The sequence below is a fragment of the Gavia stellata genome, chromosome 9, assembly GCF_030936135.1.
Source record: "Gavia stellata isolate bGavSte3 chromosome 9, bGavSte3.hap2, whole genome shotgun sequence".
Classification (NCBI taxonomy): Eukaryota; Metazoa; Chordata; class Aves; order Gaviiformes; family Gaviidae; genus Gavia; species Gavia stellata.
In genome coordinates this window covers 8,062,659-8,078,718 of record NC_082602.1, presented here as the reverse complement: position 1 = coordinate 8,078,718, position 16,060 = coordinate 8,062,659, and the positions used below count along the sequence as shown (strand labels likewise).

Genomic DNA, 16,060 nt, shown 5'->3' with positions numbered 1-16,060 from the left:
ATGTTTTGGCAGGCTAGCGTAACGTGGAAGGAAGGGAGATGGATTAATAAGTTCCTCTGCAGCATGTGCTATCATCAAAACTTGGGTACTACGAAATACAGTTCATTCAATGTGACGTGGCATGCTGCATGCTGCTGACTTCGCTAGAAGAAATGACGATGTGTATTCAAACACCTGCAGCGGTTTTTAAAACCTGCAGAATCACAGCGGACAAAATTTACTTGCAGGCCCCTATCTTTCTCATCACCATGTTTGTTTATTGCCTTAGCACCGAGCAGGGGGAACACTTACCTTGTTACTGAGATTTACATTAGCATTTCTAGTAAGAAGCAATGACACCATGTCCACGTGGCCGTCCTGAGAGGCAAGATGTACAGGGGCAATACCCTGTCTGGTTACAGCATTGGCATCAGCACCATATTCCAGCAGTGTCGTTGCTATGTCCATCTGGTTTTTCTTGGCAGCTATGTGCAGTGGCGTATAGCCGTTCTGTCAACAGATAGCACTCCATTGCAAGCTACTCATTAAACAATGTGATAAATCACTTTCCTGTACCTACCCGACTCCATGAAAGTAAGTCATTAGTGCTAAAAATTCTGTCAAACATAGTAAAATACAATATTAACTAGTTGTACAAATGAACATATCAGAGCTTTAAGCAATCTGTTTTTGAAAGTACTGCTACAAATAGGAGGATTCTGAAAGAAACTTTCAAATTTGGGAAAAAAAAAATCTGTTCAGAAAAGCACAACCTATAGCAATAGGAATTTGAGTTTCATTTCATAGACATTTGCTACTTTTCCTTAAACATACATAAAATCTTTAACAAACAGAAGAGCAGGATGTGTGTTCATAACTCAGAACAGCTGTTATTGTTTGGGTTTTTTTTCCCATTTCCCAGTGTGAATGAAAGCATTATGTACATGAAATATGGCCTTTCTTGCATCGTTTACCCTAACCTTACTAACAGGCTCTTTTCGTTCAGATCAAAGGAAAATTAAAGCATATAACTTCAGAGTCTTGCATTCTTTATTTTTTTATTCCTTCCGATATATGTACCTAGTGAGCCCACTACTAAAAATAAAAATGCAGTATCCATTGCACGATAAAATTTTAGAATTCTAAAAAAGGATGGATTTGGCAGAAAATAGGTAAGTAGATATAAAGAATAACTGATTAGCACGCAAATACCAAAACATGGACTAATGTATGACCAGCTTTTGGTAAAGATTGCGATGCCTGCTTAATCAAGAACTTTCTGTCTTTCAGAAATGTATTAGCCCTTGTTTAAAGCAAATGGCAAACGTGCACACATATGCATGTGACTAAGGAAGACGGCTGGGGGGATGAGACCCTAGCTGCATAAGCCATTTCGTACAGTATCATATGTACCATGTGCATCTCAGATTACACAGCCCAATAAAATCTATCTAAAGGCACAAAGCATTCACGTGGCTTGGCTCCTCCCTGCACCCTGTGAAGCAGCAGGCTGGACTATATAGGAAGGCAGGTCACAACAGATGCAGGGCGATGCAGGTAGGACCACAGAAAAATGATTACAGGAGAGCTTTAATAGTAATCTGGAAGTGAGAGAGATGCACAGCACTAACTCCATGTGGAAAAGGTTCTGTAACCTTCAAAATTCAATTCAGATTCAGTTCAGACCTTAGATAACAAGATATTTCAAAATGACACCCGGGAAACACAGTGCCACAACTAATAAGGGAAGTATACAGCTACTGAATTTTCACTTTGAAGATAAAATGCTTCAGGAAAACCAAACACAATCCTCTCCCTTAGACTTCCTGCACGAGACTGACATGTAAAACAGCCATCGCCATATAAGCACCTACTAAATCCTAAATACTACGTGCTAAATCCTGCGTATATGCTAAACTCCGTGTATTTTAAATTGAGCCCATGTATATTTTGTAAAATAACAAATGCGGTTTTCAAGCCTTTTCCTCAGAAATGGGCATACATTGCTTTCAGTGGAATGGAAAGCAGCAGGTTGCCAACAGAAGGCAAAAAAAGAGCTGAAAAATAAAAGCTGAAATTCAGCTCAGTCTCAGACTGCATCTTCTCCTCATGGTAAGGGCTGTGCTCTGTCACTATGCATAGATGCAGAAGGGAACGGAGAAGTTTGGAAGGCAGGGTATTGGGCTATTCTGGCTCCCAGGGAAAAGAGGTAAAAAGGGAAAAAGGTTAAAGATGAAGGGACAGAGAAAAACTGAGGCTTTGGAGGCAGGGAGGGAGATGAAGAGAAGCACTGTAAGGTGAATGGCAAATTAAAAATAGGCAAAGGTCTAATTTTGGCCTATAAAAACGAAAAATGATTCATCAGAATAACTGTTTGTATCACAGCGCTGTACTCTGACATGGCCACTTCCCATACCCTTTCACCAATCACTCTTCTCTTCAAGGCAAATGCTGCCGGGCCAGGCTAATGAGCCAGTCCTAAGATCAGTGTTAAAGACAGGAGTGTCACAGAAAAAGCAACTGCTGATGAAATTAACTGTGGAGCCAGTGATGACATACGACATAACACATTTATTTATTAGACCACATTTACAAAAGAAATGGGAAATCATCTGCTGTTACCAACATCATCTTTCAGATGACTGCACAGTGGGTGCCTAAAGCAACAAACATGCTACCGTTAAATTTATTTAGTATTGACACTCTACTCAGTGTTGCTGTGGTTCACTTGCTGCAGAATACTAACAAATGCTTGCTTTTAGGAAGACTTACAGTTGGCACTTTAAGGCCTGAAGTGGCAGCTGCAAAACTTCTGTTACAGATGGGGAAGCTAAGGTGACCTGACACATGAGTTTGTGTAACATTGTACCATAGTCTATAAAGCTTCCACCTGGGTTTGGACTTCGGAAGCTGCAATCCTTGCCCCTACAGGGTGCACAGCTTCCACCGGCAGTTTCTTTCAGTGAAAACTGGGTCAGTGTCTTCTCATCCCTTTCAGAAGGCCCCTTCTTCCCCACAATGGCATTTAAGAGTGCTGTGTTGCAGTAGTAAAAGATCAGAGACCACTCCAGTTCACCTCCTGCAGCACTGCTCTGGCAGATTGCCACTATCGACATTATTGATTTTAGACTGTGTCATTGCTGATGGCTATCCATGTTTATTAAACTTGCCTCTCTCTTGCGCTATGAGCTCTGGGACCTACCATGTATGACAGACTCCATCCTCTTCTTTAGCCACGCAGAAGGCCTCTAGTGTTATGGCTGTATTCAGTCATGTGTGAGAAGGCGGCAATCAAGGAGAGCTGTCTGTCTATCTACGATACTGGTTTTTCCGCTAGCTCTCCATTTTCCACAGTGGTTTTTTGCAGTGACTTTAGGAACGTATCTGGGTTGTTTCAGATGGGGTATTTGCACTTGAACCTACATATGCTTCCACCCTGTTTTACTTACTGCTCCTGTCCAACTATCGATTATTGATCCATACTTAAAAACTGGGATCCACAAAAGATATAGACACTTTAAGCTTCTCTAAATTCTTTTTTCTACTCAGAACTAGAATACATTTAAATACTTATTCTTTCACATCCTCTGAAATCTTATGTTATGTGTTGTCTGGCCTACAGTAAATTGCAGTCAAAGCAGGGTTGTGACTAGTTCTTTTATTTTCTCACCACTCCATTTACACTATAGTAGAAGTATTGTGAAGCCCATTAAAAATTACGTACATTGTGCTGAGAAACATATCACACCTCAGAAGTCATCCTGTGGCACAACACAGGAGAACTACCCCTGTTTAGCAAGGATTTAACTCCAAGCTTGCCCTGCACAGATGTTAAGATGCAATGATATAAAGTTGGCTGGCTTGAAGAAGGTACTGAGGAGACCAGACAAGTGAAAGCAAGGCTCAGTATTCACCGAGACTGACCTTTATTGAAACTAGAGATTTTAAATGTTTCTACATCTGAATTTGCTTTTTTACTGCTATTTTATTCATCTGCAGAATTATTCTAACAGCTTTATGTGGTTGCGAGACATCAACAAACAAGGTCACTGAGCCCCTTGCAATTGCAAGCATATACAGTCTAGAAAGGACAGCGAATAAAGTGACACAAAAAGCCCAGGTGTTGTTCCCCAAGAGTGACCAGTACTTGTACCTTGGCAGATGCGTGAGGTGAAGCTCCCTGGTCCAACAGTAGGAGTGCCACTTTTTGATTATCGTAGTGTGCAGCTACATGCAGTGGCGTTAAACCGCTCTAAAAACACATGCAGAACAAACAAGTGCTGTTACAGACCCTCTCCAGGGAAAACTTAAGAGTTTAGAAAATTGGAGTAGATAAAGTGAAAAAACGTGTTTGTTATTCATTCATGTATCCAGAGTCTTTGATAACTTCAAAATCAAAAAATAAAACAGAGATTTGAAAATCCTTACTGAGCTGTGAAAGCCCTTTTCACTTTTTCCAGGGAAGAGGAAGAGAGAAGCACATATCTGCGCTGCCCCCAGGACAGAGCAGGTAAGGAATTTTGACCCTGAGGTCACCCCCTCAGCAATGTTTTTCTTTTACTGCAGTGGATAAATAAACTGTCCCTTGGATCTCCAAAAATCCAAGCTGGGCTGGTTTAGAAAGCTTGAGGTCCTACTGGGCTTTGCCCCCTTGTCATGAGACCTGTGGGAGCAGAGTCAGCTGCCTGAATACTCTGATAAGGACTGTAAATAATCTAGGCAGGAAGGTAGATGAATGGTTTGTCTCCATTCCCCTGGATGGGTACAGACAGGACATAATTTTTTTGTCAATTAATGACAATAAAAGTCACTTTTGTCAAGAGCTTGCTGACTTTTGGCAGCCCCAACAGGGACCAGAATATTCCATGAAACCCATTCCAGTTAAACCCAGGCTGTGGATACTAGTGCGATGGAAAGTAGGTAGAAGGATATTATTAGAACATTATGTGCATTTAGGTGCAAGCAGCAGTGGCTTCTTCTGTCCTACCTTTCCAGAAGCATCAGGAGATGCATTCTTCTGAAGCAGGAGGTTGGCTACCTCAATTTTCCCATACTTAGCAGCCACATGTAGAGGAGTAAATCCTTTCTGTAAGAGAAAGCAGTTATATAGCAGCCTTGTACACTCTTTTTCAGGGCAAGGTTTGTCTCTGATCTACAAGGATACTGCTGTTACCATCCATCCCTTTACATAGCCCTGAGTACAGGCAGCAAGTCTGCAGTTCCCCAACTGCCCTGGCAGGTTTGGAGGTCTTCCCTTGCAAGGCAAAGCCCTACCTACATTAAAACAACTGTAAAAAGGGAAGAGTCAGTTCCTTTCTTCACACCACCAAAGACCCCAGGACAAGGCTGGGTAACAGCTTATCAACTCTGGTCAGGAATTTCTGCCCTGCATTCCTTTCATTCCGAGAAGATGCATGTCTAATCACTGGGATACTGGTTATATGTCAGGCTCTGAGGTAAAAGCATGACTCTTTGTACCCTTTTAACAAAATGCAGCTCATTCTTACATTGTTTGTATGTGTATATGACTCTTGCAGCATTTAATTCACAAGTACCACTTGCTACAGGTATATTTTACTATTGAAGCTATCACTTTTGCAACTCCCTTACCTTGGTAATGATAGATAAAGATGCACCATGATCCAAAAGAACAGAAGCTACATCTTCATGTCCTTCTCGAGCAGAAAGATGCAGGGGTGTATAGCCAGATGTCGTAGCTGCATTTGGAGATGCTCCTTGCTGTAGCAGCTGCTGTACTATATCCGCTTTTCCCAGTCGAGCAGAAATGTGCAGCGGCGTTTGGTCATCCTAAACATAAACGAAACAACACAGCCCAACGTAAGAAAACTAAGGCTCATATTTTGACAGGAAATATTTGCTCAGATTCTATCACTTTTCAAAATTGCAGACGAGCATTAATTCTACCTAGTGAATATTGCACTCTGGCTTTCCCTTTGTCATATAATAAAGATATATTGTACCTTGTTGATGCATCACAAAATATTCCAGACAGGTACAAAATCCATAACAGTTAAACTGATCAATTTTCTTAATCTGGATTTGCCGCACTTTGCTTTGCCACTAAGGTGAATTGAGTTTCCTGCTGAATTTGAGACCTTTCGTAAAACACAGCAAATGCGTAGCTCTATTCCTCACATCTTGATCTCTTTCATGACTCCCAGCAACATTTAACAACTCAATCAGTTGTTTGGGATGACCTGAGGTGCTTAGCATAATATTGCCTGGTAACTTGCATTAAGTATCATATTTTGTGCTTTTTTACTGGTGAACAATTTGTTTGGTATTGTGCAGATAACTTTACAGTGGATGTAACTGAAGATAACACATGGTGCTGAAATTCACTGTCATCTTGTCATTGCTCATTCAGAACACAATAATCCTAATAGTTCTAAGTATAGGGGTTGCCCTGTCATGAGTCTCATTGTTTATTTATTTTCCTTCAGTGAAAATATTGCAGTTGTTTGTGACCTTGTTCTGAGAGTCTAATACATAATTTCTTCTTTATTCATTATTTGGTTTTGTATTTTTGTCCTCCCCATTCTCAGTTGTACAATCTTTGGATTAAGCACACTATCACAACAGTATGGCAAACAAAGCCCATGACCTTATTTTTTTCCTGTTCCTCATAAATCTATTCAAACATCTCTCTCTCCCCATTTTTCCCCGCTGAGCACTGCTACCCCACGTCCCGCAGCAGAGTAGCTCTGGGGTGTTCTCTGCTAGGGAGACTTCTGCCCTTGCCCATCCTACAACACCGATTTTACACCTTTAGGATTTAGGATGAAAGCACATCAGGATGTGAATGCTGCTTCTCTACAGGGAAATTCTCCTCTGACTGGTGGAGAGCCTTTATGGTTCTTAAACGTTTCCAGTTTAATGCCCGTTTCCCACAAATTTCTCACGGCTGATGTTAGTTAGCACTGTTGTATAATCTACTATGTGTATTTAGTTGTTATTTGCGATAACAAATTGATCATAGGCAACGGTAGTTTGCACAAATTAATTGTGTGAAATTATTTAGAAAATATTTGCATGACTGCTTCTGAGCACGAGCTGTTCACTTTCAAGGCTGTCTTTGGAGATTTATAAACCACATGATTCACTTCCATTGTCAGACTGCTTGCAGATCTGAAATGTATCTGCTATAAATACTTAGTCAGAGTTCCTTATAAGTAGATATTCTTACTAGTAACTTTATTTGTAAGCCAATTCACAGATGATAATTTCACAGTGAAAAATAGATTTCTTTGAAATTGTATTAATTTAATCACTATTTGAAAAAAAGTTTTCCTGGTTTTACTTATTAAGACCCATTTATCTCTTTCCCTTGTCTGTTTCCTGGAACTCTTATTTCCGTAATTTTGTATGTATTTTCAGCGGCTCTTGACCATTTCTTTTTCCTTCCCCCTTATCTTCCTCAATTGCAATTGTTTCTATAGGGTCTGTTCATTCTTTCCAGCCCTATGCCACATGCCCTTACTGTGCCTCCTTACTTTAGGAGATGTTCTTTAGAAGTACAACTATTTTTGCATGCGTACAGGCTGATGCTTTAGGGACATGACAGGAGACAGCAGCAGCATAGTGTTTACAGTTTTGCGGAGATAAAAGCAGATTTAAGGCATTCCTCCCCCTCCTTGCTTCCCACCCCAAAACAAAACTCTTTAAACACAGAATAGTTTATACTAAAAGTTGATGAAAAAATGGGCATGGTATCAACTTGACATCTCCTGCCTTCTCTCTTACATACAGATCACTCATGACTACAGTAAGAGAGTACGTAACAAAGTATCAGTTGTCATTATGCCAAGGCCCTTGGCTTCATCTCCCTTTCTCTTCCCAAAAGACACATGCAAGACAAATGTGATTACTTGCTTTGTTAAAGATAGATAATCTAGAGTTATTATACCTGGCCCATCACCTTACCTTAGCTTTAGCCTCCACCTGAGCTCCATTTTGTACCAGGTATCGAACGACTTCTGTTTGGCCAGCTCTGGCAGCCATGTGCAGCGCCGTTTCTCCTCTCTAGCATGCAACAGCAAAAATAAAATATTGTTAAAAACACACTGCAGGACAAACAAACCCCAACATGTTTCATAAATACAAAAATACTGGTGACCCAGTTGCAAATAATCTCCACTAGAATATTTTGTAGTAGTTGTCTGTGAGCAAGATGGGAGATTAAGTCAATATTTGACCTCTTAGCTGTACACTACAAAGCAATTTATTTCAGGGTCAGTTTCCCAACACAATAGTGCCTTTGTCACTAGTCTTTTGCTGAAAAGAGACAGTGCAGTTTTTGTATTTACTAGCATTTTACTAACAGTGTTAAAAATGACATCCATTTAAATAGACCCTAATTTAGTCCAACAAAAAAATTATTTCAAATTTTGTGTATTCAGATACACATATTTTTGGCTTTCCTCCAGCTATGCCCTATGCTCCCACTGTCATTTGTTATCTGACAAGCACTGAGATGAGTGAACAAGAGGAAAAAAAAAATCATTACCGAGTACATTAAGGCTTCATGGACTTAATGAAATACAAATCCAAAGAAACCAGAATAAATTCAGGAGAGGAAACTGCTTTCTACATTTTTGGACATCAATATGTCTTTAGGTACAAACACCTGATAATTTACAAATGGTGTTGCATTTTTATATGATCTAATAGAATGAGCAGATGAAGACTTTAATAAAAGATTGTCTTCTAACTGCACCTGTGCATGGAAGGTGAAAGGGAGATTTTGAGGTCAGATGTTAAAAAGAATCAACAAGCTTCTACTTTCCTCCCACTACCCAACTTTCAAATATCCATCTAACAATGACTTCAGTTTTTACAAATGCCCTGGGAGCCTTGGGGCACACAGTGAACATCCAGTAGAAAAGCACACTTGTACGGCTGTATGGACACAGGCAATATGTCCCGACAATCTGCTGCAATCTGTTGATAACAGCAGAACTTCCCTTAAATGGTAGGCCCCTGGGGTCCTGGGAAAACAGTGCTCGACAGTCAAGTACACATCTCAAAAATTACACGAGAAGCTACAGTATGTTCTCATTCTTCAGTTCAGAAAATGAAGAGAATAGAGTCTGCTTAAGGTCAGCCTCTTTTGAGGTTTCCTCAACCTGTCCCATGACTCCAGCCACAACTGCTGTGGAGGTGGATGGCAAACAGCAGAATTAGGCGCTTCACAACAGTGCTGTTCCCAAAATTATAATGCATTCACAGTTCTGCCAGGCTGAAAAGAAACCTATTACTCACCACATTGGTAGTGTTGGGTGATGCTCCATGATGCATTAGCTGTGATACAATATTTACATGTCCCATGAAGGCAGCAACATGGATTGGCGTTAGGCCCGACTGAAAATCAAACCAAAATCAAACTTAAATACCTACTTCCACACTCCTTTACAAGAATGCCATGGGGAAAAAATAAGTTATTCTAAAGTAAGTAAATCCAAGCACTTGCTCTTCTGAGAGGATCTTATCTTCTCAGAAACATATACACATGCTTAAACTAAAGGGCATACAGAACTGGAAACACCAATGCCTATGATTCACTAGCAAACATAAAAATATTCTAGGAATTTAGTAATTCCTCATCTACTAAAATCAGCTATATCTAAGCAAGATTTATTCCTTAAATTTTTGCTACATATCATTTTGGACCAGAAAAAAAAAGTGTAGAAGTATTGCTGGTATAAAGGTAAGACTTTCTGGAACATTTAGCTAGTGTAAAAAAGATGCAGTGTTCATTGTCCCCACCAAATCCAGTTGCTTTTGGGTGAACAAAAAGGCCTGTTGAACTCAGTGGTGAGCTCCATCCCCACTGTTTCTCTAGGAGAAAGGGAATTCAAAACTGTGGCATCCAGCCAGAGAGGCACAGACACAGATGACATGGGCTAAAGAGAATTCCCCCTTCCCTCAGGACCTTGTGGCACCATCACCATCACAAATGTGCACTACTGCCCTTATACAAGATATAAAAGACCAACTGGAGAGAAAGAGTGAGAGGGAGAAGGGGAGGGAAAAAAGGGAGCAGTCATTTAGCAGGGCATGACCCTCAAGGATTTTGCTTTAGAAATCCAATCAATAGTTAATATTTCTCCAAGTGGCATTACCCTAAAGTCTCTTCACAGCTGCTTCTGCACAGCTGTAGCAACAGTCAGCCAGAGGTTGCAGAAGGGAGTTTTGCTACCAGCAGAAGGAGAAAGCCCAGTGGATCTCTGGAAATCCCCTGATTTAGGCAGCTTCCCCATAGATGTACACAAGTCCCAGGAGGGTAGAGGTGAGGAAAACACACTTTTGTTCCTTTCTCATGCAGAATAGCAAACATGAGCAGGAAAGCAGAATAACTGGTTGAATACGTAATTTCTTTTCCCTGTTTCACATAATTTAGTAAATGCTTTTAAAATAATAGACTGCAGGAAATATAATGCATATGTGTCATATTTAACCATAAACACTAACTTATACTGCAGAGATTCAAGCCTGCAACTGAAAAAAAAAAAGATGCAGTATCTACAAATAGAAATACGGATTCTACCTGAAAAGCGGAATTTACCATAGAAAAGGCAATAAGCATTACCTTCAATAAACAGTTCATATGCAACGATTTGTGATAGTTCGTACCATTTCCTCTTGTTGCATTTGCACTGTTTATTCAGATCTCGCAACTAACGCTTGTTTGCTCTCACATTTCTTGGGGAGAAATACCGTGAAGCTTTCTGGCCAATTTGTTTTGACGGCTAGATAAAATCTTTCTTACTAGAGAAACAGCAACCTATGGATGGATGCTAAGTACCAGCTCCTAATTCTGCCTTGAAAGGTTGTTACCATATAGATAGCCAGTGAAAGAGGCAGGCAGGAAGGTAGAGCCCTGCAGTAAAGTACCATGATGAATTTCAATAAATGCAGTCAAATGCGGTTTGAGATCAGGTGAGATCACGGTGAGGCAACAACAGGAAATAAAGGAAGAGCTCTTGCTTTTGGAAAGTTTTTGCTTGAAAAAACAATTCAGAGAATACAGATCAGACTGTTAACCCAATTTACTCACACAAGACAGTGTAGTTAGATATTGCTGTTGCTTTCATTCTTTTAATTCTTTGTATTTAAAAGGGATAAAATTCAAATAGGTAGTTTTTCTACTTCCACGGTGACTGATTAATATGGAGGACAGACATGGCATCTTTTCTGTTAAAGTTCTCTTTGCGCCTCTCACTTGCTAACATGACTTCAAACGAGACTCTGCAAGCTGCATCTACAAGCCCTATGGTTTTCAAAACCTAGTTGGGAGATATGTAAGCTGTAGCAAGGGCAGGCTCAGTTCTCTCTCAAGAAAGCCAGGAAGGGAGCTGTATGATTTACTACTGAATAATTAGAACAAAACCCCATGCATCAAAATGAAACTCCATTTTGAGGAGGTGAACTGCTCCCAGTTTTATCTTGTTTAATCCATGGAAGTGTTTATCATTTTCTAACCTGGCTTCTTCGTCAGTGGTCACACATTCACATAGGTGACCTTTCCTCCTAACTTAGTAGAGTATACACACACAAACCAAATTTTCCATGGGTACTTAATTAATCTCTAAATTGTGCCAATAAATGGGTGCAGACCATCTCATGCTGATTGAAGTAAGAGCATATTGATTTCTGTCTAACTGATTTGTGATGACCCATGATGGTGGGTGAATATCATTTCTGTGTGGAAAGCCAAAACAAGGTCTATGAATTAAACCACCTTTCAAAATAGGACTTGAGTGAAGTACAGTCTTCACCTGACCTCCTTAACAGGGTGAATTTCATCTTCTGTGCATTAAATTACAGGCAAAAATTGGCAGAAATGATAGATTTTTTTAAAAAATTTGTTAAAAAAAAATTGGTTTAAAATCTGTTGTGTTTCACTTGTTATCCCCACTGTACTTCCAAAGCATATCAATTGTTTGGGTATTGTGATCCATGAGAGCAACTGACTTTATTATTCAGTTTTATAATTTGATAATATCTAGTTGAAAATAATTTTTGACTTGAATGGTAGTACATGCTTTTTTAGAAATATAAAAAAAATTAATCAATAAAGTTATGATTAATTTTGTCAGAAAACCAAAGACAAATATGAAAAGACCACTTCTTACCTCAGTCACAGCTTGAATTGATGCACCGTGCTTCAGAAGAAGTTCCATTACTTTTATTCTGTTCTTCTTGCAGGCAATGTGAAGAGGTGTGAAACCATTCTGTAAATGAGAAAGAATATACTTTTTGATACCGCATATGTCATTAAAAAGTAGAATGGGGCATGGAATTCACATAAGGCATTCCTCTATTTTAACAAAACACCTCCCAGATTTGTTTTGGCTTCACTAAATTGGTCATGTAAAAGAGAGGAAAAAACTTCTAAAAAGATGAATTTCATATAGCCTGTTGTAATTATGAAATATATTGCCCACCCCAATAAAGAAATTATTTTTTTAACTTCTCAGTTCACATAAAACTGTCAAAAGCTTCATTTCTGCTTAAGGATATTCACTGTTAACTGGCTGGTATTTTTTGTTGGAGGTTTTTTTGGGGTTTGGGGTTTTTTTGGTTTGGTTTTCTTTTGGCTTTTCAGAACTGCTGATAAAAAAAGGACTTTACTTTTACAAGCTCTTGCATTGAGATCCTCTTCTAAACTAATCTTACTACTTTTTTTTTAATTAATTATCTGCCAGTTTACTGTAATTACGATTACTTTGCCCCCTCTAAAAAAAATTGCATGTGCAACAGAGTGAATGTTTAAAACTACCATCTTATTTGGCGTGAGATGGTACAACAGAAAACAAGTAAACCAGGAAAATTAAGCTGTCCAGAGCATCCATGACTGGTACAATAACATTAGTGCACTGAATGCTGATGCCGCTCTGTATATTCATCAAAAAAGCCTTTGCAGAACAATTCTGAAAACAGCTGACAGAACTAGTCCCTCAGATCTGATCAAAATTATCTTTTTTACCTGCCACATAGTAAAGAATATCATGTGCTTTTGTAACATGAGGTCAGTGCAATTGTCTGTTCCAGTTAAGTGTGAGCAGCTCTCAACTCTCTCCTTAGCAGCGGACAATGTCCAGGGTAAGCTCAGTTGTGTTTCAGGGAAGAGTGAACTCAAGCTCCAGATACTGCTCTCAAGCTCCTTCTACTTAATCATCCTGAATGAGGATCAGGACAGAATAAAAGGAAACGCTAAAAGATTTAGGGGAAAAGGAAATTTGTGGCTAAGTTACCAGACCAATGAGAGGCCACTGCCAGCAACCCTGACAAGCTAAACCTGATGATGATTTGATTATTTCAGAAGGCAAAAATAAATATTACAGGCCTACAAGCCTCCCCACTTGCTGGTTATAGTGAACAAACCCCATATATCATAATACCTTGACCAAAGACACCTGACAACAGGTTGATTTGACACAAAAAAACAGCGTGGCTGAGAGAAGGAAATCTATGGAGCCTGTGATGTTTTCAAGAGAGTCAATCCCACCTGACTTGTGAGGGTTTCAGGAGCTCACATAATAGTTCAGGAATTGAATGAGTTAGTAGCATCAGGCTGTGAAACCAACAGTCAACCCAATTAACGTCAGAATGTAAATTTGTTTGGAACAGTTATTGAAGAACAAATCAACAAGACATTTCAAAAACAACGGATTGCAAGTAAAACTTTGCACAAAATGCACCAATGCATTCAGTTTGCAAGCAGTTTAATTACACCAACAGATTTTGTTGCTGAAGTTGTTTTTAAAGTAGAAAGGCATATGACTCCATTGACATAATTACAAAATACCACAAATACTCGTTATGTAACTCATCCCTACGTTTTACTGTTTGAAAGCTAATAAAAATTCTCTCAGTTTTAAGCATTGCTGATTATTTTCTCTTTACAAACATTTAGAAAATGAGAATTATCTCCATACCAAAAACTACAATAGTTACATCTGCAGCTGCTTCATGTATTCAGAATCATAACAAGCTACCAGGAGGCAAAAGTGCTCTAGTTACACCAGAAATTCATAAATCACTGTTGACCGTCTGTAAGCAAAGGTCTACTCTGATTGCATGATATATTATTAGCACTTTAAACCTCGAGCATCCTCTCTTGGGCTGCAGCACTACAACATATCCTCACTGTCAACCATCAGCAGGCAGAAAACAACTCTCAAATAAGTCTCACTGCAACTTTGGAAGAATATTTAGCTGTGAATAGTAACCTACTGTGTACTCACCAGTGCTTTGGCATTAGGATTAGCTTTCTTGTCCAAGAGAACCTTGGCAACTTTGTAGTGGCCACAGTGGGCGGCAACATGCAGTGCAGTCAGATAGTCATTAGTGACGTCATCTACAGGCACGTTGTGCTGAATCAGAAGCTGAACACAGTTTAGATGATCTCCTTGTGTTGCCATGTGCAACGGAGACAAACCATTCTGCAAACAAAAAGATCCAACACTGATGGGTTATAGGATGCTCAGAAAAATTAAACTCCTCCAAGTTGTTCTTAGAGCATTTGTCATATGAGAAATTTTACAAGCCCAGAGAGCACCCAAATTTAACTTAACATGTCAGCGTAATGAGGGTTCTTACTCTGGCAAAAGCCGTGTGGAATTTGAAGCTTGTTTGTTTAGAATTTGTAGGCAGCTCTACCTTAAAAAAACCTGTCATACCATACCAGCAACGCTCTAAATGTTGCTTATTTCAGCCAGCATAGCTCAGATAAGTTGCTTGAGTTAACTAAGTTATGTGAAGAACAGCACTTTATGACTTCTAATACTTGCTGTTTCTAAAAGCTGCATTAAACTCACCACTCTAATGTAGCCTGCACATACCAGGCATGAGACAGCAGGTCAGAGCATCACTCAGTAATCACTACAACCTTCCCTCATCCCTCCACTACTGTTTTCCTGAATTTGGGATGTACATGCAGTGCATGTGCATGTAAGTTGCCTTACACCACATTACACACCTGTGGAGACCATTCTTCCCAGGCAATATTGGTACAACAGCAAAAGTTTCAAGTGCAACCAGGCTAAAAAAATCTGAATGAGACCACCATGATGTGACCTACCAGCAGCAGTGCTAAAGCTCTGTTTCATTAAGTAAAAACCTGAGACAGTTTAATGTTTAGGAATAAAACAACACACCTTCTTCCATTTGTATTTTTTTTTTTTTTACTTAGTCCTTCTAATGTCAAAATTAGATTCAAGTGCAGGGACTTGACGATCTTACAGGTCTTTTCCAACCTTAATGATTCTGTGAGCTATTCTGGTAACACATAATAGCATATAATATGTAAATGACTGACAGTACGCAATGTTTGCCATCACAAAGTAACTGAAACTCTTGCTCACAGATGTAGCGCCCTCAAGTGACCGCAGTTAGCAAAGGCAAAGTAACAACGTAAAACCAGCTGAAATATCAGGCTTTCTGAAACGGATGATTTCTTTCTTCTCCCTTCCCACGGCCATATCATAACAAGTAATGGCAAACATTCAAAATAAAGGTAGAAATACACAGTGAAATAATTTTTATAAGCGACATGGAAGAAGGATGGTGAAAGCAAACAGGCTAATACTGTCAGAATTTGAAAGTGGTTTACATTCAGTGCTGGGAAGCAGACATCCTTGGACACAGTTGTATCTTTTAAGTAAGATTACCTCATGGGCATCTCACTTGTGATTTATTTTGGCTTGGATAAGCCTCTCTCCCATTTCCAAAGGCAACTACAGCAATTATCTGCATGGAAGTTTAATACTAGCAATGTATTTTAAATGTTTTCACTGTCTTCTAGTGTAGTTAAAACAGAATAAAAAAAGATTACTTTCACTCAGTCACCAAGCCCTCCTGGAAACAGATGCTTTTTAGGCAATAGTAAAAAGTCGTGAAACTTCATACACTGTTCTGTTCCATTTTTACAAGAAAGATCCTTCAGGCAGAAAAGTGTCATTCTTAACAATAACAGCCAATAAACCACACTTATCAATGAAGTAAGAAATTGAGAAGATGACATGGGACTCCCTTATAGGAGAGACTTGTATGAAAG

The 16,060-nt window shown here is 39.3% G+C and overlaps 1 protein-coding gene across 1 annotated transcript in view; it reads right to left on the bottom strand.

Annotated features, from left to right (window-relative positions):
• Positions 1 to 16,060, bottom strand: part of ANK3 (ankyrin 3) — a 210,247-nt gene that overhangs the window by 98,018 nt on the left and 96,169 nt on the right. Inside the window, exons 10-17 of the mRNA XM_059821466.1 lie at positions 14,250 to 14,447; positions 12,135 to 12,233; positions 9,262 to 9,360; positions 7,924 to 8,022; positions 5,590 to 5,787; positions 4,967 to 5,065; positions 4,133 to 4,231; positions 292 to 489 (exon numbers count right to left, since the gene is read on the bottom strand). Of these exons, the coding sequence (XP_059677449.1) occupies positions 292 to 489; positions 4,133 to 4,231; positions 4,967 to 5,065; positions 5,590 to 5,787; positions 7,924 to 8,022; positions 9,262 to 9,360; positions 12,135 to 12,233; positions 14,250 to 14,447 (1,089 nt within the window). The remainder of the gene's footprint in view (positions 1 to 291; positions 490 to 4,132; positions 4,232 to 4,966; positions 5,066 to 5,589; positions 5,788 to 7,923; positions 8,023 to 9,261; positions 9,361 to 12,134; positions 12,234 to 14,249; positions 14,448 to 16,060) is intronic.